This window comes from Caloenas nicobarica, chromosome 5 (assembly GCF_036013445.1).
Source record: "Caloenas nicobarica isolate bCalNic1 chromosome 5, bCalNic1.hap1, whole genome shotgun sequence".
In the NCBI taxonomy this organism is placed as follows: domain Eukaryota; kingdom Metazoa; phylum Chordata; class Aves; order Columbiformes; family Columbidae; genus Caloenas; species Caloenas nicobarica.
This window is the reverse complement of record NC_088249.1, coordinates 27,002,571-27,025,582: the sequence shown is the minus strand read 5'-3', so window position 1 is coordinate 27,025,582 and position 23,012 is coordinate 27,002,571. Positions and strand designations below refer to the sequence as shown.

General features: G+C 39.8%; 1 protein-coding gene across 5 annotated transcripts in view; it reads left to right on the top strand.

Moving 5' to 3' along the window:
• Positions 1–23,012, top strand: part of LOC135989300 (signal recognition particle subunit SRP54) — a 35,812-nt gene that overhangs the window by 1,887 nt on the left and 10,913 nt on the right. For 3 of the 5 annotated variants that reach the window (XM_065636036.1, XM_065636033.1, XM_065636035.1), the window contains 15 exons: positions 1,469–1,577; positions 3,021–3,112; positions 3,690–3,774; positions 4,661–4,765; positions 6,022–6,088; positions 6,183–6,240; positions 6,920–7,070; positions 7,989–8,137; positions 9,467–9,567; positions 9,698–9,784; positions 10,223–10,296; positions 10,538–10,646; positions 11,429–11,599; positions 12,104–12,199; positions 12,866–13,316. In XM_065636036.1, coding sequence (XP_065492108.1) covers positions 1,500–1,577; positions 3,021–3,112; positions 3,690–3,774; positions 4,661–4,765; positions 6,022–6,088; positions 6,183–6,240; positions 6,920–7,070; positions 7,989–8,137; positions 9,467–9,567; positions 9,698–9,784; positions 10,223–10,296; positions 10,538–10,646; positions 11,429–11,599; positions 12,104–12,199; positions 12,866–12,957 — 1,515 coding nt within the window. In that variant the 5' untranslated portion in view covers positions 1,469–1,499 and the 3' untranslated portion in view covers positions 12,958–13,316. Of the gene's footprint in view, positions 1–1,468; positions 1,578–3,020; positions 3,113–3,689; positions 3,775–4,660; positions 4,766–6,021; positions 6,089–6,182; positions 6,241–6,919; positions 7,071–7,988; positions 8,138–9,466; positions 9,568–9,697; positions 9,785–10,222; positions 10,297–10,537; positions 10,647–11,428; positions 11,600–12,103; positions 12,200–12,865; positions 13,317–17,553; positions 17,716–21,811; positions 21,989–23,012 lie in introns of those variants that run through there. The other 2 variants (XM_065636038.1, XM_065636037.1) reach the window with 2 other exon arrangements.

Below are 23,012 nucleotides of genomic sequence, written 5' to 3'. Positions count from 1 at the left end.
CATTTTTGTGATTTTCATGGGAAGCGAGCTTGGCAAACATTTTCAACAGCTGTTTTGCTGACATCCTTTGGTAGATTATATTGATGATAGCGTGTTTTCAGAATTGTAGTGCAAGAATGTGACTTGTATGGCCTACAAGGAAAACCTGGAGTTTTCACACTTTGGATGTCAAGTAGAAGTCCTCTTCCAGAAAAGTAAAAAGATGGACCTCTATATCTCTTAGTGTACTGATCTGAAAATATTTTACAGGCAGAGTTCCTTTGGAAGCATAGACTATTTTTTAATCAAATATCAACATGGCAGGCTAATGTATGTCACTTTGGATTTGTCTGTACGTACAATGCACAATTAAAACTAAAATGTGTAAATATATTTGTTTGCGTTATTTACTGCATCTGAGGCCTCTACTTAGACTGAATTTATCCTACATCTTCTGAAACTTCTGGAGACTTGGTTCTGTGTTGTAGCCCCAGTATTGGAGGGGTTGGACTGGCAGTTTGGGGGTTTGTTTGTGATTTTTTAAAAAAAATTTATTTTTATTTTTATTATTCCTTTTTCCAAACCTGCCAGCTTCACGACAACTCAATTAGGCAAAGCAGTCAGGAGGTTGGGTTACGTGGGTGACTTTTAAATCTAATTTGAAATATATCTTTGTACTTTATATATAAACACGTTGTAAGGCTTGCTTTTGGGGCCTGCACAGCTAGTAAATTTCAGTGTGTATATAACGAGCTTCTTTCTGTCTTACCAAGTTTGGAGACCTGTCTCTTAACTAAGAATATAGGTAATGATGTATTCTTCATTTTATTAAGTGGACCAGCATTTCTTGTCTGTTTTTTTTTTTCTCTCTACTCATTTGAGAGGGGAGGGAATTCCAGAAAATCTTGAAAAAGCTCAGCAACTTTCATGACAGAGACTGTCATTATTGGGAAGCTTACTTTCCATTCTGAAAGAAGGAACTCAATTGTGAGATTTTGAATTCAGCTGTTGGCTGTTCAGCTGTATTGTAAGATAGATAAAATAGAACCGATCAATAATGTTCAATTTTGCTAGAAAAATATTTTGCTTTTGATCATACTGTCTTTACAGGATGCAGAGCTGCTAGGCTATTCTGCTTGATTTTATACTGTCCTGTAGCATATTGCTGATAAGGAGATGAAAAGCAGTTAGTGTTCTTTCTGAAAGTCTGTCTAGACTGTTTTTTTTTCATCAGGAATTCAATGCACAAATATACCAGACAGGGAAATGCTTTTAATTGCAGTATGGTATCTCTATTTTTAATTAGGCCGTCACAATAGCCTGAACTTAATTTCAGGCCAGTGTTTGCTAAAAATAACTCTAAAAAAGTAAAAATTGTGTGCTTTCTGGAGTGCAAAGCAGGTTTCTTAATGCAAAAGATACTAGAATAATTATTTTGTGAAGGTATAGCTTCTACTAGTTTTAAATTTCATTTTTAATTGCTTTCCAGATTCTTCTGCGTTGTACTTGAAGCTGCCAAAATGGTTCTAGCAGATCTTGGAAGAAAAATAACTTCAGCATTACGCTCACTGAGCAATGCTACAATTATCAATGAAGAGGTATGTAATATGCGTATGCAATAGTGCTAACATTCAGAAAGCAAAGTTCTGAGAAGTTCTCAAAGGCCGATGAGAAGCTTGAAGTAGGTTGTTGTTATCCCTAGGCTCTTTTCTGTCAAGTAGAATTTCTAGCTAGAGGCTTTAGCCCCCTGATAGTACTGCCAAAACTTAGAACCAGATTTAGACAGGTATAATCACCTTGGGCATAATAGGTCCCATGGTCAAAAGATCCTTGAGCGTGATGGCTGCATTTAGCAAGATTAGTGTTCTGAGGAGGTGAGTGCTGGAGGAGGCAATATGTGCTCAAGTTTGGATGGAAGGTAGGCTGTGAGGCTACGTGGAGTGCTCTGATTTGTGTGTGTGTGCCCAGCCAGACTATGGAGGTATGTACTAGGCTGCTAGAAGCTGAAGTGTGGAACAGCAAATAGCTTTTGTTGTAAACCTTGCTGTCTGAAGTGAGGATTGTGTTGTGCTTGTTGCCTTTAAATTCAAGCCAATACAGTGTGTGGTTCTGGAAGCTGTTCAACTTGCTATAGTCTGTATTTTTTTTTTTAATAAGGAATTTGAAACTGAAAAGCTAGATGGGAAACTAACTGATATGATGGTTTAGAAGTGCCTCTAAGTAAATAAATTGCTAGAAACTGTTTTCAGGTAGGCAGACATGTGGCTTAAAGCAACTAAAAAGTAGGCTTATTGAGGATTGTAGGGTTGGAACTTGTGCATAGAGGAAAGATTTTAACAGATCTTCAGCTGGGAGACAACAAATCCTTACCCGAATCAGATACAGCCCAATTAATTTTTTTTTTTTTTCAGCAGTAGAAACTGTTTTCCTGTAAGACCTCAAGCTGTGCAAATGAGGCTGTTTATACAGGTGTTACTTTCAAAAAAACTTTTTGTTCAAGACTTTCTATTTTGAAAAGTCTTGGAACTACTAAACTGGGTTCCTAACTGAGGCATCTGTTTGCCTAAAAGGCATACAGCAGAGCAGCAGTCCAGTTTCTGCTGAGAATGGAGACAGCACTGTGTCCTTCTTGCATTTGAGTACTTTTATTTACAGTGTTGTGTTAAGAGATTCTTTTGTGACTTTCTGTTAGAGCTGTGTCTAAGGAGTACCGGTTGGGAAGTTCAGGAAGTTTTGCTACCATGTGAACTGTTGTTGTCCTTAATGCCTTAGGAAGTGTTCTGTGTTACTTTGTTGTAGTGTGCCTATTACAAAGTGAGGACCTTTCTTTTCCAGTGTTACACTTTCAAATTTAAGTTGCATTTACATAGGAACAAACGCATAGACTTTATGTGGTAGCCAATATAATGATAGGACGGCATGCATTTAATTGTAAAAGCCTTGGTTATTTCATAAATACACTTCCACATTCATATTTTGAACCAATACTGGCCTACTCTATACTGTGTATTATAAAACCATTTTTCTTTTACAATCCAAAGGTTTTAAATGCTATGTTGAAAGAAGTATGTACAGCATTACTGGAAGCTGATGTTAATATTAAACTTGTGAAGCAGCTCAGAGAAAATGTCAAGTAAGTGAAATAATCAAAACGCATTTAACTTCTAATGTTTGTAAAAGTTGTAATTTGAGGTTACAGAAGAATAACTAACTTCTATCTTTATATGGTTTTTTTTAGACATACCCAGTTTACCTTTAACAGGGAAATACAGTTTGAACTAAATGTCTAGCCAGTTCCATCATCAAAAGAATCTGTGTCAAGTTTAGCCAGTTATTGCTGTTATAATTTTGTTTCAAAAAACTGTAGCTGTCGTCAGTTGAGTGGTATGATAAACAAGTTATTTGTTACTTCCTAGACGCCTCATCTTCACATGTTCTGTGCTGGATTTAAATAGATCTGTGTATATGACCAGTATTCTTACCTTGGCTATTTTCAGATGTATAATTCAAGTAGATGCAAGTGTTTTAGAAACCTGTGTTTGTCTTGCCTACAGAAGTAATGTCTCTGATGCATGTATCTTCTTAAATATGTCCTGTCTGGAAACTCAAGGCAAATCAGAGCGCTGTTCCAGTTGCAAAGACTTCATTTATTATGAGGTTAAAGTGATGCTTTAAGTTATTCTGGTGTTTCGTGGTTTTCCTAAACTCAGGTCTGCAATTGATCTTGAAGAAATGGCATCTGGCCTTAACAAGAGAAAAATGATTCAGCATGCTGTCTTTAAGGAACTTGTGAAGGTAGGACTTCAACATTCTGTAATATGTCCCTTTTCTTGCACAGCCTGGGCTGTGGAAGCAGTACAGTAGCAACCCCAGCTTTAAGGTTATTCTGTGGTACCCACAGTTTTATTTTCTGTTGTGAGGCTACTTACTACTGAAAATACTAGTATTCTTCTGATTGAAACTACTTCCTGGACATGTCTCAGACTAGCTTCAATTTAAGCTTCAGATTCAGCTTTTCCTACTCCTCAACTGAAATTTAAAGGCAAAATAAGGGTAAAGTGCTGTTAGCTCCTGGACTGTCTTTTGTTGTCCCAGAAACATGTCTTTGCTACCCTAATGAAGATTTTGAAAAAGTGTTAAGTAATAACCCAGCAGTTCACGGTAACCTTTCTTTTTAATCTGCCCAGTTGATCAAATTAGCACCTGGGGATCAGTATTCTGTCCTCTTTCCAGTTAAGAGCATAGCCTTCTGTTCTTCTGTAGTCTGTGCTCACCCGTATGATGGCTCTCTGGAATGTATGTACCTTCTACTCATGCAAGAAGTTAGGCAGCAACCTTAAAAAGCCTTAGGTACTGTGGGATTCTCACCAGAAGAGGTCCATCTTGAGCAGGGCTGGGGGGGTGGGGGGTGGAGGTCATGTTTCTGTGTTAGTTGTTATAATTGTGCCATATATACAGGCTACCCTGACTTCAATGCCTGGCGTTAGAAAGAAATTAACACTGTTACTGTTATAGAATTATTATGTGTGATACTACATAGTAGTAGTAAGAAAGACTAGAAAATGCAAAAAATAGTTTGGTCACTTGAATATAAAATTAGGCACCTCGTGTGGCTGTGATGCTGACTGTTCTGTGCTTCTGAAACCCAGTTCTGCAATGTTTGTTATGCTTTGTTCTATAGCTTGTGGATCCTGGAGTCAAGGCATGGACACCTACCAAAGGAAAACAGAATATTATAATGTTTGTTGGGTTGCAAGGAAGTGGTAAAACAACAACCTGTTCAAAGGTAACTGGCACTGAAGTTGTCTGTGTGTGTGGTTTTTTGTGTGTGTGGTGGTTTTTTGGTGGTGGTGTTGTTTGTTTTCTTGGGGGGTGGTGGTCACTGGATTCCTTTGGTAGGATTTGCTTGTGATCTGTGCTGTTTCTATTAGTAGGAAAGTACTAACTAATCACAACGTAGAGATATTTTTGTAGAGGGGTTTCTGAGATGAATGTCCAAAATAATATTCTTTGGGGCCATTTATGGCTTGTAGGACTTCCTTCAAGATTTTTTTAAACTAAACTCTTGATGATACTGTATATGGATAACAAAGATTATTTCTATTCCTCACTTTCTGGGTTTTAAGACTAGTACTATGAACAGACCCTATCTCATTCCATTACCTGGTTAGGGGAGCCAGTGGAAGTTGGCCTCTGTGTTAAGTATGAGTGGGCGATGTGAAACCTCTTCCAGCCCCAAATTCATTGAGGAAATCTGGATTTGTATTTCTAAGGCTAAAAAAGAATGCTCTGAATCAGTGCCTAACCTATTTATGATGGTGGTTGGGAGGAAAAATTATCCTGTGGAAAAAGACTGATACATCTTTGCTTTTTTTAGTCATCTGTTTCTGAGAGTCACATGTAGGCTATACCAAATATATCACTACTCTGATTTCAAGAGACTTTCCTAGTGCTGCAGGCGAACTATATTTTGGAAGTTTGTCTTTGGTCAATCAAATGTTCTGTGAATGTACATTGTAACAGTGAAGCTGAGTGTTCCAAGAAAGTAAGGGCTCCATCCGCAGCCTTAAAACATGGTCCTTGCAATGGAAATATCTTTGTTCCTCTGAAAGTACGGGAACAAAGAGCTGTACAGGTTGTAGCCATTGCAGTACTTAATATTGAAGAAGTTACTGCTTTGGGTAGTTTCTAAAAGCTAGTCCTATCTGCAGTATTAACAGTAAGTAGAATCCAGGAGTCAGTAAGTGGGGAACTGAGGTTATTTGTAGTCATTCCTAGCTCAGGAAACATAAATCAGAAGCAGAGTCAAGCAGCTCTTTTCATCTCACCATTAATCATTATTTGTATAACATACTTTTCTAAAAAAATTGAGATGCTAACATTTGATACTTACGCAGTGTTACTAAGTGGTCTCAGTTATAGGAAGGCTGGCTTGACTTTGTGTCCTCTGAATGTACTTCAGTGACTTATAAGCCATTATACAGTGTCATGCTTTGCAGTGAGATTTTGGTGTAACTACTTGTTTTGGATTTCTTTTCACAGTTAGCATACTTCTATCAGAGGAAAGGTTGGAAGACGTGTTTAATTTGTGCAGACACATACAGAGCAGGTAATACAGTCTTTTAGTGATGTGGTTCTTTATCTCAATACTTACAGATTTTTTTTTTTTTTTAAATAGTCCCTTGACTATACCTGTCTTACAGGTGCTTTCGACCAGCTAAAGCAGAACGCCACAAAAGCAAGAATTCCGTTTTACGGGAGGTAAACATCTTTCAGAATCACTTTGGAGAATGATTGAACTCCAACAATGTATTGTTCCTTATTGAATATCTCACACTAAGCCCCATTAAGTGTTGCCTAATGACTTAGACTTTATTATAGTATTTGCTCTGATCAGATGAAAATTCAGCCTAGTTCAGTATCCTGTCTGCCAGTAGTGGCAGGTAGGGATAGTGTAAGAAGTGATCAGACACCTGAGGATAATTCCCTGAAATGTTCTCTGAGCTTATAGCATAGCAGACAAATTCAGATTTGCCGGAAGTATATTTACAGAACAAAGGATATGATTTTTGGACCCTTAGTTTAAGTAGCTTTTATAAAGCAGTAAATAACTTTCTCCCAAGTTTTGCTGGAGGTGTACTGTCCAGGTGCTCAGTCAAATCTTATTTCAGAGAAAAGTGAGTAGAATGTAGTGCAGTTTCCAGCAAGTGAGACAGACAGTCCTTTGTGCTTCAGTTCTCTGAACAGTAAGGGCAAATGGCTTAGGAAGGCATATTTTTAATCAATTTTTGCTTGACATAAGAAGAAGTCCATCTTGAAATCCAGGTAGATTTATAGTTAACAAGTTTACAGTCAAGTGATGAAAGTTTGATTTAGTTTCTTTGGGAAAAATAATTGCACATGTATGTGTGTATATATATATGTTTTTATTTGTGATCAGTTATACAGAAATGGATCCTGTAATTATTGCCTCAGAAGGTGTTGAGAAATTCAAGAATGAAAACTTCGAAATAATCATTGTTGATACAAGTGGACGTCACAAACAGGAAGACTCTTTGTTTGAAGAGATGTTACAAGTTGCTAATGCCATAGTGAGTAGTTTCAAGAAACACAATAACTTCTGTTATAGTAATTTGACTAAAAATCATTTATGTTTATTTCCTAATTAATGTTCTGTGTGTATTTTGCTCCTCTGGAATGTGTCAGTGCTTTAACTCCTAGAATATATTAGAAATTACAAATGGATATGAATAAAAAAGGGCTGGGTGATCAGTGCTTGATAGTTCTGTGCCAGTCTTAATTCTTGTATCTGTATTTCAAGGTTGCTTGCACTTAACTGGACTATCTTTTCTGCTTTAACTTTTCCTTTTCAGGATCTTTGCATTGAGAAACTAGATAAAAGAACCAGTCTGATCTGGTTTCCTGTAGCTGTGTGTACTACATTTTCTGTCATTTGTCACAAATAATTGCCCAGAAACACAGATGATGATTGGATAAATTTCAACAGTTTTGATATGTAAATGAAGCTGATGTTTCTTGTATGGGTTTACAAAGTCTGGCTATTTGTTTGATTCTGTGCTCTTCCATGACAATATGACACTTCCCACAAAACTCCTGCTAATGGCTAACTGTTTTTAAGGGGAATGGATATCTTAAAGCTCTTAATGTAAAACCAAATGGAAGATGTTAGCCATTAATTCCTTGTAGATACTAATTAGCTTATTGGCACAGATACTGACTAAAATCACTCAAAACATAAGTAATAACTGTAAACCTATTAAATTTTAATATTCTGTGTTGTAGATAAGTCTTTCACATAGTAATACAGCATCAGTTTTTAAATGGTCCTTAGACAATACTGTTTATAAAACAGTTTCCCTTTTGTTTTAAACTGCACAACCTTTACATACGTACTATTATTGCAGGAAGTTCTGCTACTGAACATAATGCATGAACACTGTTTAAAAAAGCAGGAAATTATTATTTTGTTTATCTGTCTTTTCTCCTAGCAACCAGACAACATTGTTTATGTGATGGATGCTTCCATTGGCCAAGCTTGTGAAGCTCAAGCTAAAGCTTTCAAAGATAAAGTAGATGTGGCTTCTGTTATTGTTACTAAGCTTGATGGACATGCAAAAGGAGGTGGAGCTCTTAGTGCGTAAGTATTGTGATATAATAGCATCCAACATCTGGCTGTGCCTGGATAACCATGAAATGTGTCAGTGTGTCACAGAAACCTGTCCTGTGAAAGTGTCACTGTCACACTGCACAGAATCGGAGATTTAAGTCAGTAACAGTTATGTTCTTACTCCTGGTGGATAGGATCACCCTACATAACATCAATCAGAATCAGATACTGTGCTGTATTTCCAATACGGTAGTGTGTGTCATATGTCAGACTTCTGTCTGCTGAGAACAGCATCAAACAATTATATTTATTGCATCTTGCATATCAGTAGTTTTTACTAAAAATATAAATTTGGCTTTAATAGATATGGCTTACTTGAAAAGTTTTGCTTCTCATTTAATGCCCAAGATTTTTTTTTCCAAAAGAGGAAAAACTCCAGCTAGTCAAATCTAATAGCCTTAAAACTGTGATGCAAATCAAATTTCTGGATTGCCAGTGTTCAGCAGTTTGGTAAAAAATTAGTCTGCAGTTATACTTTCCCAAATTCCATTCCTCTTGGACTGTATCTTGACAGACTCTTTTTGACCAGAAAAATGTTACGTTTTATCTTCAGCCTTATGTGGCGGTATGTCAGACTAATCTCCAGCTGCATTTCAATGATACAGCTTGTATGGAACTGAGATGACTTGTCAAAACAGTCAGCTGGCACCAACTTACTAAATCACAGTCTAACTTTGATTTTAAGTATTAGAGTTCTTAAACTGCCATATGTATTTTGCTGTTATTCATAGTGTAGTGGTGGAAAACTAAAGATAGGAGCAGAATGAAAATACTGAGAGCTTGTTCCAGTTAGGTCTGTTGTGTTTGTTCTATACTTGCTGTAGGCTGGAAGCTGAGTTTATCTAAAAGGTAGTGCCAATGATTGGTTCTGATTTTTCTTATGCCTAAGTGTTTTTCCTGTGTTGAAAATGAGATTGTAGTCTATAGGAGGTACCTTGAAGGAAAAGTAATCGATGCCTGTCTTATCTAACCTCCCAATATTAGCATAAAATGGAGATTATTTCTTTTCCTTTCTTTCCTCTCAAGTTGCTTAAACTCAGCAGTGAAGATAAGCAACTTCTATTTCTGGTGATGATTTTTTCAAAGCAGAGTTTGTATCTTAAAAAGTACTAATTAGAGAAACATCTTGTTAGCTACTCCTGGCTACCCATCCTAAATGCTGGATGTTTTTCCATTAATAGTTTGAGGAGTAAGAAAGATACTTCAGAGAGGATGTGCTGTGTTGATGATGTTAGTAGGTGGGTACAACAGATGGGTGTTTTTTGAGAGGCCATCTCACGAAATATTTTTTTACTGCAGAGTTGCTGCCACAAAGAGTCCTATTATTTTTATTGGAACTGGAGAACACATAGATGACTTTGAACCCTTTAAAACACAGCCTTTCATCAGCAAACTTCTTGGTAAGTACTATGTACAACTGTACTTAAAAGATATTTTTAATTGTATAATAGAAAGTCAAAGTGATTTTTTTGTTTGTTTGTTGGGTTTTTTTAATGCTAACTTCAGAATTTTTTTTTTCCCCCCTCCCAGGTATGGGTGATATTGAAGGATTGATAGATAAAGTAAATGAGTTAAAGCTGGATGATAATGAAGCACTCATAGAAAAGCTCAAACATGGTAAGTTATTCCGAAGGCCTGAATAACAGGGGTATTACCGTGACCTAATCATGGTGGGTTCTCTCAGAGGTGTAGACTACTGAGTTAATTTGTGTTACTTGTAGAGACAAGTAACTTGTTTCATGTGTGTAGTGAAGAATGGTTGTTCTTTCTCTAGTAAATGTGGCAGGCAAGTAAATAGAGTTGTTTTTCAAGTGATAAGTTGATCAGACTATAACTGTCTATAACTGCAGAATAACCAGCTCGGCTCTTTAAGTGTGTGCCGTCTAAAACAGTTTAGCCATTTTAATAGCGCAGAAGAGGTTTATTTATCTACTTATCTGTGCAGTGTCTTAATTATTCTTTATATTTACAAGGTAAATGAGAAAGGACAGTAAGACCAAAATGCTAGTGTGACTTTTGCTAATCTTTTTTTTTGTTGTTGTTGTTGTACTTCAGGTCAATTTACATTACGGGATATGTATGAACAATTCCAAAACATCATGAAAATGGGACCATTCAGTCAGATCTTGGTTAGTTATCCCAAAAATAATTTTATCAGATTTTCATTTCTATTTGACAAACTTCTGCTGTAAACTTAAAAGCCTGCATTTAAACTGGTGTGAGTCTGTGCTGTGTTTTTCATAAAGGTGAAATGATTTGCCTACTGCAATGTGTAACTACTGGACTGAAACTTGCTGTCCATGTTTCTGGCTGCTAAAGGGTAATTTTGCCTATTCTGACACAGCTTTTGTTTTCCATTTTCAAAACAAGGGTATGATCCCTGGTTTTGGAACTGACTTCATGAGTAAAGGCAATGAACAGGAATCAATGGCAAGGCTAAAGAAACTGATGACTATAATGGACAGTATGAATGACCAAGGTAAAAAAAATTTTACTCACTATTTTCTTTTTTCCTCTGTTGTTGGACAAGCTTATTTGCATAGATCTTTTTGGAAACAAGTTGGACATAAGGCAGCATCTACAGTGACAGAAAATGACAAAAACCTTTTATCACTCTTAGAAATGGCAAAAAATACATATGTGACTCAAACTTCCTAAATAAGTGTAAATATTTAGAGACAGACCTTGACAATTGCAGTTGCTGCTCTGTCTTGTGTAAAATAGGTGGAATTTTGAAGCATTCTATTGGAAATTAATGTGTTTTCATTTTTCATTCTGTGACTGTGCTGCTTAAATTCTTAAAGCTATACTGGCAAATTAAAAAGCTACATTGATCTTTAATCTGCCATTGATGTCTTTCTTCCTACCGACACTCAAATTTACTTGGTGACATAGCCTGGTCTCTGGAATTCAAGGTGTGTTGTTTCTAATCTGCCCATGACTCTTGCAGAAGTATGCTCTTACCCTTGTGCTAGACCCATTAATATGGCTTAAGACCAAGTATGCTGAGAGCATAATTTATTCAGGCAACTTTTTATATCACAGTGATCAATACATGAACATAACAGCTTGCTTTTTTTTTTTAGTACTACTCCCTAGAATATTATATCTCAATTATTTATGTAAAATTCTGCATTGTCACTTCTAGGTTTTTGTTCTCTGGCTCAAAGCTAAATTCTCAACAATAAGAACAGATTTTCTACCAGCTGTAACAGATTTTAATGTCAGTAACTGAATAGACTTTTTTTTCCCCCCCTCCAGAACTTGACAGTACAGATGGTGCCAAAGTTTTCAGTAAGCAGCCAGGAAGAATCCAAAGAGTAGCAAGAGGTTCAGGTGTTTCTACCAGAGATGTTCAGGAGCTATTGACCCAATACACTAAGTTTGCACAGATGGTGAAAAAGATGGGAGGCATCAAAGGGCTTTTCAAAGGTAAAAATAAAGTAAATAAATAAATAAAAATAATAAAAAAATAAAAACACTTGTTAACTCAGTGAGGAGGTCACTTAATATGTGAACACAGAGGAAACTGAAAATGTTGATTAGGTTTTGGGAGAGGAAAAAGTGAGTTTTGTAACTCATTTTTGTGATTTTTGAAAGTTCTTTTACGTAACTGGTGAGAGCTGCACTGTTCTTCATGACACTAATGTGTAATTTAGCAGTGAAAACTACTCTATTTTTTTTGCTCTATCAATGTAAAAACTTCATTACTATGATTACAACACTGACCTCAGTCTGCTATGTGGAATGCAGGGATTGTTGATACTTAAAATACTCTTAAGTGGCTGATGTAGTAACTTTTGATCATGGACTTGAATGGATTTTAATTTAGAATTAGGAGGTAAAATTCTAATTTATTTTATTTTTAGCCCCATATATTCACTTTCTTACCATTGCGTGTGTGGTGGTTTGGTTTTTGTTTTATTTTTTTCTTAGGTGGTGATATGTCAAAGAACGTAAACCCATCTCAGTTGGCCAAACTGAACCAGCAAATGGCAAAGATGATGGATCCAAGAGTTCTTCATCATATGGGTATGTGTTGGCTTTTTGCAGCCTCAAGAGAGGGCTACCAATGATGGTGGAGCATTTGAAATATAAAAGCGAGGAGGGTGATGTGAGGATGTGTGCATTATATATCAGTATTAAGTATTTCTAGGTTTTCTAATAAGAATGAGAATGTTTAGTTGGTATGTAACGAATGCTTTGCACTTACCAGTGCTTAATCTAATTTCTTCATTCAAATTCAGCTCTCAAAATGAGCAATTGGAGTAGTGTTTGAAATAGTAAAGTGATGACTGGAAGCATGACTGTGGTAAAGCAAATCTATTCCTAAGTCTCCCTTCCCTTCTTTTCTAAGTTTTGCCTCAAATAATTAAATATGACAAGAGCAGCTTTAAATAAAGACTCCCATCTGGAACCTTACTAATTGATAATGGCCATTCTTTCAAGGTTTGGCCTTTTGTCTAGATCTTAATGAACAGGTCATCTTAAAACCTACTTTAAGTCTGGTGTTTTGCAATCCTTTCTGTAATGACTGACTCAGTTGTCCATTTTCAATAGCCATTTAAACCTGGCTTGACAGTCCTAGGCTTTTGCATTTGTATATAACAGTATGTGTGCTGTAATGAGGCCTTAAAAGTGAGGTAGCTGTGCTTTGGAGTTGATTAACACATCTGTGTTCTCCCTTATTTTCTGCAGGTGGCATGGCAGGATTGCAGTCAATGATGAGACAATTTCAACAAGGTGCTGCTGGGAATATGAAAGGCATGATGGGATTCAATAATATGTAAAAAAGCCTTAATAAAAATGGACTTGGTTGACTCTTCATTGCAACTTCAGTGAAAGAATTTGCTTTCTTCCTTTTTACAGTAGTGGGGGGAGTGGTCTTTTGAAATCTTATCCAGGCTTCTCAGTTTCTACATCTAATTTCTGAAAACTATTTTTGCTTAAATTAGCTCCTCTCCACTAATACCTGATGGCACAAAGAGTAATTCAATTTAATAAAACAAAATCATGGTGTAAAATTTTAATATTTAGAGACACTTTTTAATTGTTTACATCAAATGGCAGCCATTATATTTGTAAACAACCCTGATCTTTGGTTATAGTAACATAAAATGTCACAAATATACTGTAAAATAAAATTTAAGTGGTTATAAACAAGGAAATGGCCTGTTTCTTCAGTTCTTTCATAACTGTCCTTTATCAGTGTGTAATGAGATGATTTTCCTTTGTTTCTAATGACTGTTTTAATTCATGTTTTACATAGATACTATAATTCAGTATCTGAAATGTGCTGTTGCTGCTCAAGTGTTCTCATTGGAGCATTTTTAGAATGTGGATGTGCTGTGCTCAGGTTCGTACAAAACTTTTTCTCCATCATTCTTTATGTATAGGGAAAGAAATTAAGTGACTGAAAACACACAGGTATGTAAGACCTGTCTCATATACTCAAGATAATCTTCATACCAGGCTGCCAATTAAGCAGTTCTTTTGTTATGGAGATAATTTCTAATATATACTAGATGGAATTCTGTGCTAGTACTGAACTTAAAACAGACACAGCTGTATCAGACAGAGCATATTGCCCCAACTCGGATTCAATCTGATCTTCATTTCCTATAGCATTTCTTCTTTCAATTTCAATTTACTGTGTTGGTCTCAAAAGGGTAGAATCTACAGGCACACTTCAGAAACTAGGTAGACCAGATGAACCTTGAAATCCAACATAAATCTTGGCAAATATTGTAAGACCTTTCACACTTCTCTTAAGGAAAGAGGGTACATTATGAATTTATTTTTATGTACTGCAGAGTGCTTGGGTTGTAAATCGACACTCATCTCTGGTACTTAAATAATTAAATGCAGTAATTAAAACCAGTATGTTGCTGTGTCAGCCAGTTCTTTGAGAAGATGACAGCTAACACACCTGACAGTGAATAGCTAATATAGGTAATTATGCTCTTGTGCTAATAAAACATAAGGTATGCTGTAACTTAGTTTATAACATGGAAGTATCTTCTGTGTGATTAGTGGTACATGTATTCAATGTGTGGAGGATGCTGAAAAGTCCTCAGGTATGCCATTTACCTACAGCATATGCACAGCAGTAGTCTGTAAAAGGATCAGTTCAGTTGGATGTTAGTATTTTAAATGTAACAAAAGAATGAGTCCTTGCATATCACCATCTTGTGGGGGAGCTGTCCTTAGATACTGAAGTGTGTATTTACTAAAACTGTTTCTCTTTTTTAATAGTATTTTCAGTTCTTGAGCAGTACGAACCAATGCAATATACAAAACTGTGGAGCAAAGAGTAGCAAACAAATCTTGCTTTGGAATGCAGTTGGTTGGGGAGAGTGGATAGTTAAGTTGGATGCTTTTTATAGAAATCAAACATGAATGGACACGTTGAGGATGAACAGTGAAGCACTGTGCCTCTGGACAAGCCCAGTCAGACTGTCCAGTTACCAACAATTAACTCTTTCTATTTTCAGTTCATTGCATCCATTTAGTTCTAGTCTCTAGTTCACAGTTTCCAAGCTACTCCCACTGCTACCAGACAGGAAGAGATCTGTCACTAGCTGTGTGTTGGCAGAGGTAAGGGCAAGTTCAGAAAGCATTTCCTTTAGAGGATGTGTCAGTTTTTATTTCTAAGATATATAGGTATATGCTGGAATAAACAAATAGTAGTATATTGCTCTTACCTTAACATGCCAGGTAGAAAATAGTTTGGTGCCTGCTTAGAACAATTGCCTGAAGAGCTGAAGTTGGGGCGGGGAGGGGGGCGCGGAATTCACATTGGAGGCACTTAACAGGAGAGTTCAGCTGTATAGGAGCACCTATAAAATTCCCTCATAGCTTTATAGGAGAACAACAATTTTAGGGAGTGTGGGCAATATTTTTTTATATTTGTGGATTTAGCAGACTACAACATGTAGGAGAAAATCCTGAAGTTGTTGCAGAAGAGGAGCTATCGTGTTCTATATGTTCTACTCAATTTGGTATTCTGAGGTGGAGACTTAACTGCATCAAGCTCAGAGAGGCCACGTAAAACGCTGCCAGTGAGTGCCATGAGTAACAACTGTCCCAGCACCACTTTGTGCATTAGGCTTCTTGTACCGATCCTCCATGGTCTCTTGCCACATTCTGCAGAAAAGTTCTCTCTGGCACACAAGAAGCCTGAAAAGTCAGAGGCAAACAAACTTCACTGGAAATGCTTAGACTGAGGTCTGTCTTTCTGTGTAGATCTTGCTGAAAGCTGTTTCTCTGCTGGTTTGGTGTCTGGACACGTGGCTAAGTGAAGTCCATTGAGAACTTGATCTGAACTTGATCCAAACTTGATCCAAGTAGATAAGGGCGGGCTTAGGTAATTAAGTAATTGTAGCACCCGAGGAAGGCCACTAGAAGGAGCCAATGGACAAGAGTAATGTACAAAATAAGCTCAACTGTTTCTGTTCTAGAATTCCCCCTTACTTCACAATCAGTGACCTCCCGCAGTCACCCTTTTCTTTGGTAGAAATAGGTTATCTGTTGCATATTTACTTTTTTGGAAGATGGTGGTTGTTCTGTGAAAGACTTTCACCAGCCGTGGAATAATCATGTATTATTGGTGCATGCTTTATTGGTTTGCTGCCTTTTTAGGGAAAATCCTACTCATAGGTTTGAACAACAAGTTTGATGGATTTTTTTTTTTTTTTTCTCCTTCGAGAAAGAGGAGGACCTTGGCAGTTCAAATATGAATATCCTCTTACTGCAGCTAGGGCAAAGGATGGATATAGCTCATGACAGCTATTCTTAAGCCTCTCTGCTGAGCAGCCTAATAAGAGGAAACAGTTATGATGGCCAACAGACAGCTGTGTGACAGGAGCTGGATAACTCGAATTGGCACACACAAACAGCCACAGAAAGGCACAGGCGGGGGGTTATTTGTTAACAGGCTACCTTTCCTTAGGACTTCTAACATTGACACTTGCTAGATCTATAAACCTAAGCTGCAAATGCCAATTGTTCTGGGAGTTGAAAGGTTAACCTCAGTATTAATATTGCTGCAGAGCTGTTATAATCACAGTAGATGCAAAGAGGAGCAAGCTGGCTGGCTGGTGATTTAATGCTGTTCTTTAAGAGCCGCTAGCTTATTTGAACCAGTCCCTACTAAGCAGAATGTAGACTCTACTAAGGGTGAGAGGTATTAATTTCTTTCTTTTGCAGCTTTAAGTGATACCTCTTTGTTTTAACATACAAGGCAGATGTTCAGTCCTGTATTACCTAAAGTAGCACTCTGGTCTTGCATGCATTTCTCCAATCAAACATTCAATAGTACATTCTCTGTGTCAATCCTTTTCATACAGAGAACATTTTCTGCCTTGTGCTAGCATAATTTTAAATCTGTACTTTACCTGAGACTCTAATTTGTTATGGGATCTGGATAATAGTTTGATAATATGACTAAGAAAGTACCTAATAGCCCATCTACGCTACAGAGTTGTCATTCTTTGACAAAAACTCTTAATGATACAGGACTGAAGGATGCCTCTTGCTGTCATGTAAAAAACTGCATGTTATAGTCATTGGCTCTAACCTTTAAATAAATAAAAATTAGTCCTCATCTTCATAAAAAGGATGCTCCAAGTGCTTCCACCCCCAGCTGTTCTCAGTGGTAGCGGGCACCGGCTGCTGTGCCTTTAGCCTGGGTCAGCCCCGGACCCCAGTTCAGGCTGGGCCATCACCTGCAGTCAGGAGGGAGAAGAGGCTTCCCAGCTCTGTACCGGAGCAGCTCAGCGACAAACATTCTTCCCTGCCTGCTGGGAATAAGCATTATTTTCTCACCGAGACACATCCCAGGGACCAGGGCACCCCTGGTTTGCATTTCTTTGTTGTTCTGTGGCTTGTCCGTTAAGATACATTGAATTGCCTGAGCCAACACCAGGCCCTGCAAGGCTTGGCAAGCTGCCCCTTCGAGAGAGAGGGTCTTAAACATGGCCAAGTAGCTTCACGTGCTTCTCAAAACAGCCTTCTCCTATCCTGCAGATTTTTACAGTGTTGTAGGAAAATGATGTGTTATTTGCCCACGACCCGCAGAGTTTCTGCTCTTTGCAGAGGGGCAGGCTTGCCCCTCTCGCTGCGGGCACGGCTGTGCCTGGCAACCCGGCTGCCTCTGGTCTCTCCCCCGTCTCCCTCCGGGCTCCGGTTGCTGCCGGGCCGCGGAGACATGACCGAGGCCCGTAGCGGCTCGGTGGCGCTCCCAGGGGACCCACCGGGCGCCTCTCCCGGGTGGGCCGGTCCCGGCGGGACACCCCAGCCCTGGAGGCCCCGGAGGAACCGGGCGGCGGCCCCGCAGGCCCCGGCGGGCTCCAGGCGCCGCCCCGGCGGGCGGTGTGACGGGCGGTGCCGCCCGGCTGCTCGCCTCCTGGGCCGCGGCGGGCCCGCTGCCGCCCTCCCCCGGCGCCGCGGCGGGCGGGAGGATGGAGCAGGGGCTGTCCGCCATCACCCTCTACTGCGCGCCCGCCGCCGGCGCCGGGGCTGCCGCCTGCGCCATGGAGCCCGAGCAGGTGAGCGGGGCCCGGCCGGGCGGAGCGGCCCCTCCGCCGTCCCTCCGCCGCGGGGAGGCCGCTTCCGGAGGCGGGCGAGGCCCCGCGGGCCGCGGAGGGGCGGGCGGCGGCGCTGGGGTCCGGCGCGGGGGGTGGCGGGTGTGCGGGCCTGGCCGCGGGGGCCGAGGGCGATCTGCCTGTCCGGCTGCCCGTCCTTCCAGCGCTCTGTAGTGACAGCGCGGCGGGCACGCGTGTCGCGGGCGTCTCCTGTTCCCCGGCAGATAATGCCTCCTACAAACGAGCCTGATAAATATTAAATGGAGACAGGTTTCCCCTTCCCTCCGCGCTGCCAAGTGAGCGAAGGTGTTGGACGTGGCCAGGGCCACCGGCTCTTAATGAGCCTGTGACCTGTCAAGCCCTCCTGCCCCTTGCACAGGTGACGTCCCTGGCAGCGGCCTCGGCTGTTCTGATGCCCCACACCTTCACTGATGATGGTGCCTTGCCAGGGCTCCTTATTCCTAGGGTGTCTTTGCTTACAGTCATCTTCTGACTCTGTTATTTTGTTGACTTCTGTGTCAGAAAGACTCATGCTGTTTAATTTCAGATGAAAACCAAGGGTGGAAAGTCAAGCAATACGCAAAAATACCCCAACCACCCACCCCCCCCCACAACCCCGGCCAACAGACGTGACACAAACGAAATCAGTAAGGCAGGCAAGATAGTATGGGTAGAAATATTTCTCATTGACTATTACCAGCCTTCTCATAACTAGCGCTGTCAGATCAGTGGATTTGATCAGCAAATTGAATCACTCGTCTTTCTGAGGGAGAATGGACATCACAGGCTCTCACATTTTGGGTCGTAAGCTCTCATAATGATAGTTGAGCCCAACAGTTCAAAAGATGCCGAAGTGAATACTCTGGTTTCCCTGTTACTTTTTGCTTTTCTTCTTCTTCTCCTTGATGAAATTTATGTTATTGCATCATCTAGATTTAGTTGTGTGAGCTCTCCTGGCTTCCCTGCAGGTGTCCTGGCACACTTCATCGTTAATTGTAGTTTATTTATTGTGGCACTTTGGTTGTGGACTGACATTCCATTGCACTGGGTATTGTACCAGCGCTGTCAAAACTCATCCTGCTCTCTCCCTGGCCAAAACATGAGGCAGGAGAGTGGGTGTAAAGAGGGTGAACATGGAGCAGCAGTTTCAGATGCTGACTCCCTGACAGGAGAGTTTCGTGTGGGTGCCATAAAGCCAAGAAAAATTCCAACACAGCATCTAATAGAAACAGGAATTTGCTTTGCGGTGTTGACAGAGTACCTTCAGAGTGTTACCTGGTGTGTAAAAGGCACAAGGGTGGCTGGCCTTTGTGTCTAATAGTTGCTGGAGTAGAAGCGAAAGTAAATACTTTTATGGCCTGAGATTAAGAGAAATGCTGAGTCTTTCAAGAACCATATAATGCGTTGGACAGGGATGAGCCTATGGAAAAAAACAAGGTGATGACCTGACCCAAGCTGAGGAGTAGAAGAATGAACTTTGTAACAACTTATTGAATTAGAAAAGATCAAATTTGTGAAGGAAGATCAAAAGTGTAGAGCTTCAAACAGAAGATACTGTAATATTTGAGCTACCAAATGGGCCTAGATGACAATTCTAGAATATATCTGCGTTGTCACAGTTTGGGGTAGACTATGTTGGAAAGATAAATAAAATTTACTGATGCTGGACTTTCCACTTGCAGCTGGGAGAGTTGATTTTCATTGATGTTGTGCATGTAAAAATTAAAGGGACAAATGCTACAGTGATGACTAAAACCTGTATCCAGATTTGTTGGCTATGTAATAACCAAAACAACAACTGACATGTATTATTTTATTTAATAATTTAGAGCTCTGAACCAGATTACTAAGAGAACCAGATTCATTGTTCTGTGATGAATCCTTACGGTCTTGATCTACTGTGGTTGTCTGAAACTTTGTACCTGTACCAGCTACATGGAGCTGTAGGTGGTACTATAGGTACTATAGGTGGTGTGAGCGGTGTGGAATGGCTGTGCAGGGAATTAAACTCTGCTTCTTAAACTTTGAATATTAACTACAGTATTTTTCTAAGTTAAAATATTGGAAGCGTGTGAGTTAAATGAGCCAAAATCAGATGAAGAGACTGTGCCTTTAGAGGAGCTCGTCAGAGAGGCTCGTGCTGCTTGCTGGTACGAATCACAGTAACATTTGTGATGCTATGTCACAAGAAATAGTGCTCTTCAGCACCGTGACTAAACACGAAAAACGGCGTTATTGTGCGATGCCAATAAAGGAGCGTGAAATGTTCATAAAAGGCTGATTCTGTGGTGCTCTTTCCTCAACAAACAAACAAACCCCAGTACTGAGTTGCAGTAAGTGGTCCCTATTTTTATAGCATCAGCAAGGAGCTCCGTCTGCTTAGGCTGCCTCACTGTTTCCAGCATTTGTGTTTTTGTAGCTTTGCTGTCCTGCTCCTGCTCTGTTCCCAAGACTGATGCGCAGCAGAGAGAGGGCGCTGGGCCTCAGACAGTTTTGTCTTTCTACATGAAAATGTAATTCTGCGTGAAAACGTAATGCCGTTTCAGCTGCGTTACCCCATTGGAAACTCGCCACTTCATTCTGCTCTGCTCCTCCAGGAAAATGCCCAAAATGTGCCACGGTAGCTAAAGCAATGCCACTGGAAGCTGAAATGACTTGCAGTTTTGAGAAGCGGCGGTATGAGGGCCGGGAGGGCCGATGAACGTGTGTTCCCTCTCCGCGCTGTAGAGCTTGGCACGTGATCTTTGCCTTCCCTCCCTCTTCTCCGTGGGCAGGAGAAAAACCTGTGCCTGGAATGAAGGAGCCGTTCTGCTCCCCGCAGCCCCCTCCTGCCCCTCGCTGCCGTGCCCGCTGGCTTTCCCAGCTAACCGAGCCTGTTTGCCTTGCAAAGCTAATTTATGTAACCCAGCATAAGAGATGAGAACGGTGATGCCGCGCTTGCAGTGATTAAGGGATGCCTTACAAGTGTGTGATAAAATATGTATTTTTGTTAATAATTTTGAAATGCGATCTGTGGAGACCATTAAGTTTGCATAGGCAAGAAGCTGAAAATTGGAAGGTGCTCTTTTTATAAAACCTGAATTCTGTGTACACGTACATACATCTCATTCCTTATGATACAGTTTCAAATTATACGAGCTCACGCATTTTTGGAAACCTTCATGGTATGTTAAAAACATATGGCCGGCATTTCCCAGCTTCCGTATCCTTCCCCACATGACAGAAAAGCTTTCAGAACAGTTTAAGCATTTGATGCAGTAATATCTAGAAGCTCTACCAGGGTAAAAGTTCTGTTTTGCTAGATACAATACACAACCTTACTAAAATTCTCTGGCCACAGGAGTTACTAGCCCACAGAATTATTGACTGGCCTTTCAGCTAGATGTATATTTTTTCTAATGCTTGTGACTTGAAGACTGCATTGTAGTATTCAGCAGCTGGAAGAACAAGAGCAGACATTGTACTTCTCTTTTTATATGTCCTTAGCCACAAAACTAAGCGTTGTTCTTTTAGCATGGTCCCTTGTACTAATCGTGGTTGTGGATGAAAGCCCACAGAGGCAGATCGCTTGAGGCATTTTTTAAAGCTTGAGCCAGGCTGCTTAGTTATCCTTCCTTCAGTTCTCTTTTGTGCTAGAGGTGTCTGTCTAAGCTTGCAAAGAGGTGGCTACAGCTGATGAACTACGTGATTAATTTCACTAGGTACTAATTCAGAAACCAACAATGCTTTTAAATATTAACACATACATGCTTATCAAATTATCTGAAGAAAAGTGTCCTGCTGAGAAACTCCTGTATAACAGAGTGCTCTTTCAAAACAGGTGTTTTTAATACCACCTGTCCATGCTGAAGTGAAGGCACTTACTTTTTTTGTTATTTTTAGTGAAGAGATCAGTTTTTACATATCTTTTACCTACAGCCAAGCTCTTGCAAGTTTCCATTGTATGTGCTAATCAGTCTAAAATATTTTAAATATCTCATAAAGTTTTTTTAAGGGGTCAACTTTTCCAGTTCCAGAAACATGTACTTGAGGTAATGATTAGTTTTTTTCTTCTCTACAGCAAGTTGCAAATGGAGAAAGAGGCTTTGAGAATGTGGAGCTGGGTGTCATAGGAAAGAAGAAGAAAATTCCAAGGAGGGTTATTCATTTTGCAAGTGGAGAAACAATGGAAGAATATAGCACAGATGAAGAGGAAGATGAACAGGAGAAAAAAGACCTGTTGCCGCCTGTAGATCCTGTAGGTATTTTACTTGATAAATTGCTCCTTCTGGCTTAGTGGGTAATTCCCCACATTTTGTACTTTAATTTTTGTGTCATAGATCTGATTTAGTATTTAAGATTCCCTTAATTTGATTTGCTCTAGGAACTGACAAATGTGTGAAAAGAATTCCTGAGAAATGTTGTCCTCCTCTGCTAAAGTAGCCCTATTAATTAGAAATGGGTTTATTTTCTTCACTGTTCTAGTCTGTCCTCTCCAGCATTTGCCCCCTCTAAGAATATTTGCTTGGTGTCTCCTTGATTTGTACTGTTGTTTAAAAAAATGTGCAAGGAAGGCATTTTTTTCCTTATGTTTGGTGACAACAGAGGGTTGAACCTGTAATTTAGTGTTACCATACCAGCAATTTGATATAATTAAAAGAGATAGAAGGGAAAGAAACAGATGACTTGCAGAAATAAAGGAAAACTGGTGTTATTCATGCTATATGCAAAACAAGTTTTAAAAGACGTGCCTGGTCCACGTATGTAAAGTTAATCTGTGTTGTAAGCTGTTGAGATGTTGCTCAACCTGTGAATGGAGTCTCCATTTATGGGTCCAATTTCAAGTGGACTTTCGACAATTAAAGCTGATTCCCAGCGCGTACTGTAGCTGCTAAAATACATTTTCCTTTTTGTCAATGATTCTGGATCTACACGTAGAGGTAAAATGACATATATAATGTGTTTTATTCTGCTGGCATGTCTGACAGTCTATTGGATAGTGACAGTGTCTTTGCCAATCTCGCGGGCGTGTGTGCCAGCACTGGTGGCAGCAGCACCCCGCCCTCTGCCAGGCAGTCCCAGAGAAGATCTGCATCCGTATCATCATCTCTGCATATCCCCAGTCTCATGTTTCTTTTGTGACACCCCCACAAACGGATGCCCCAACCGGTTCCTTTCCCTACCTCCTACAATTCTTACCCCAATAAATGAGGTCTGCCAGCCTGTTCCCAGCCTGCCAGCGGGGCTCCCCTCCTGCTCCTCTGTGGGCTTGGTTGCCTGTA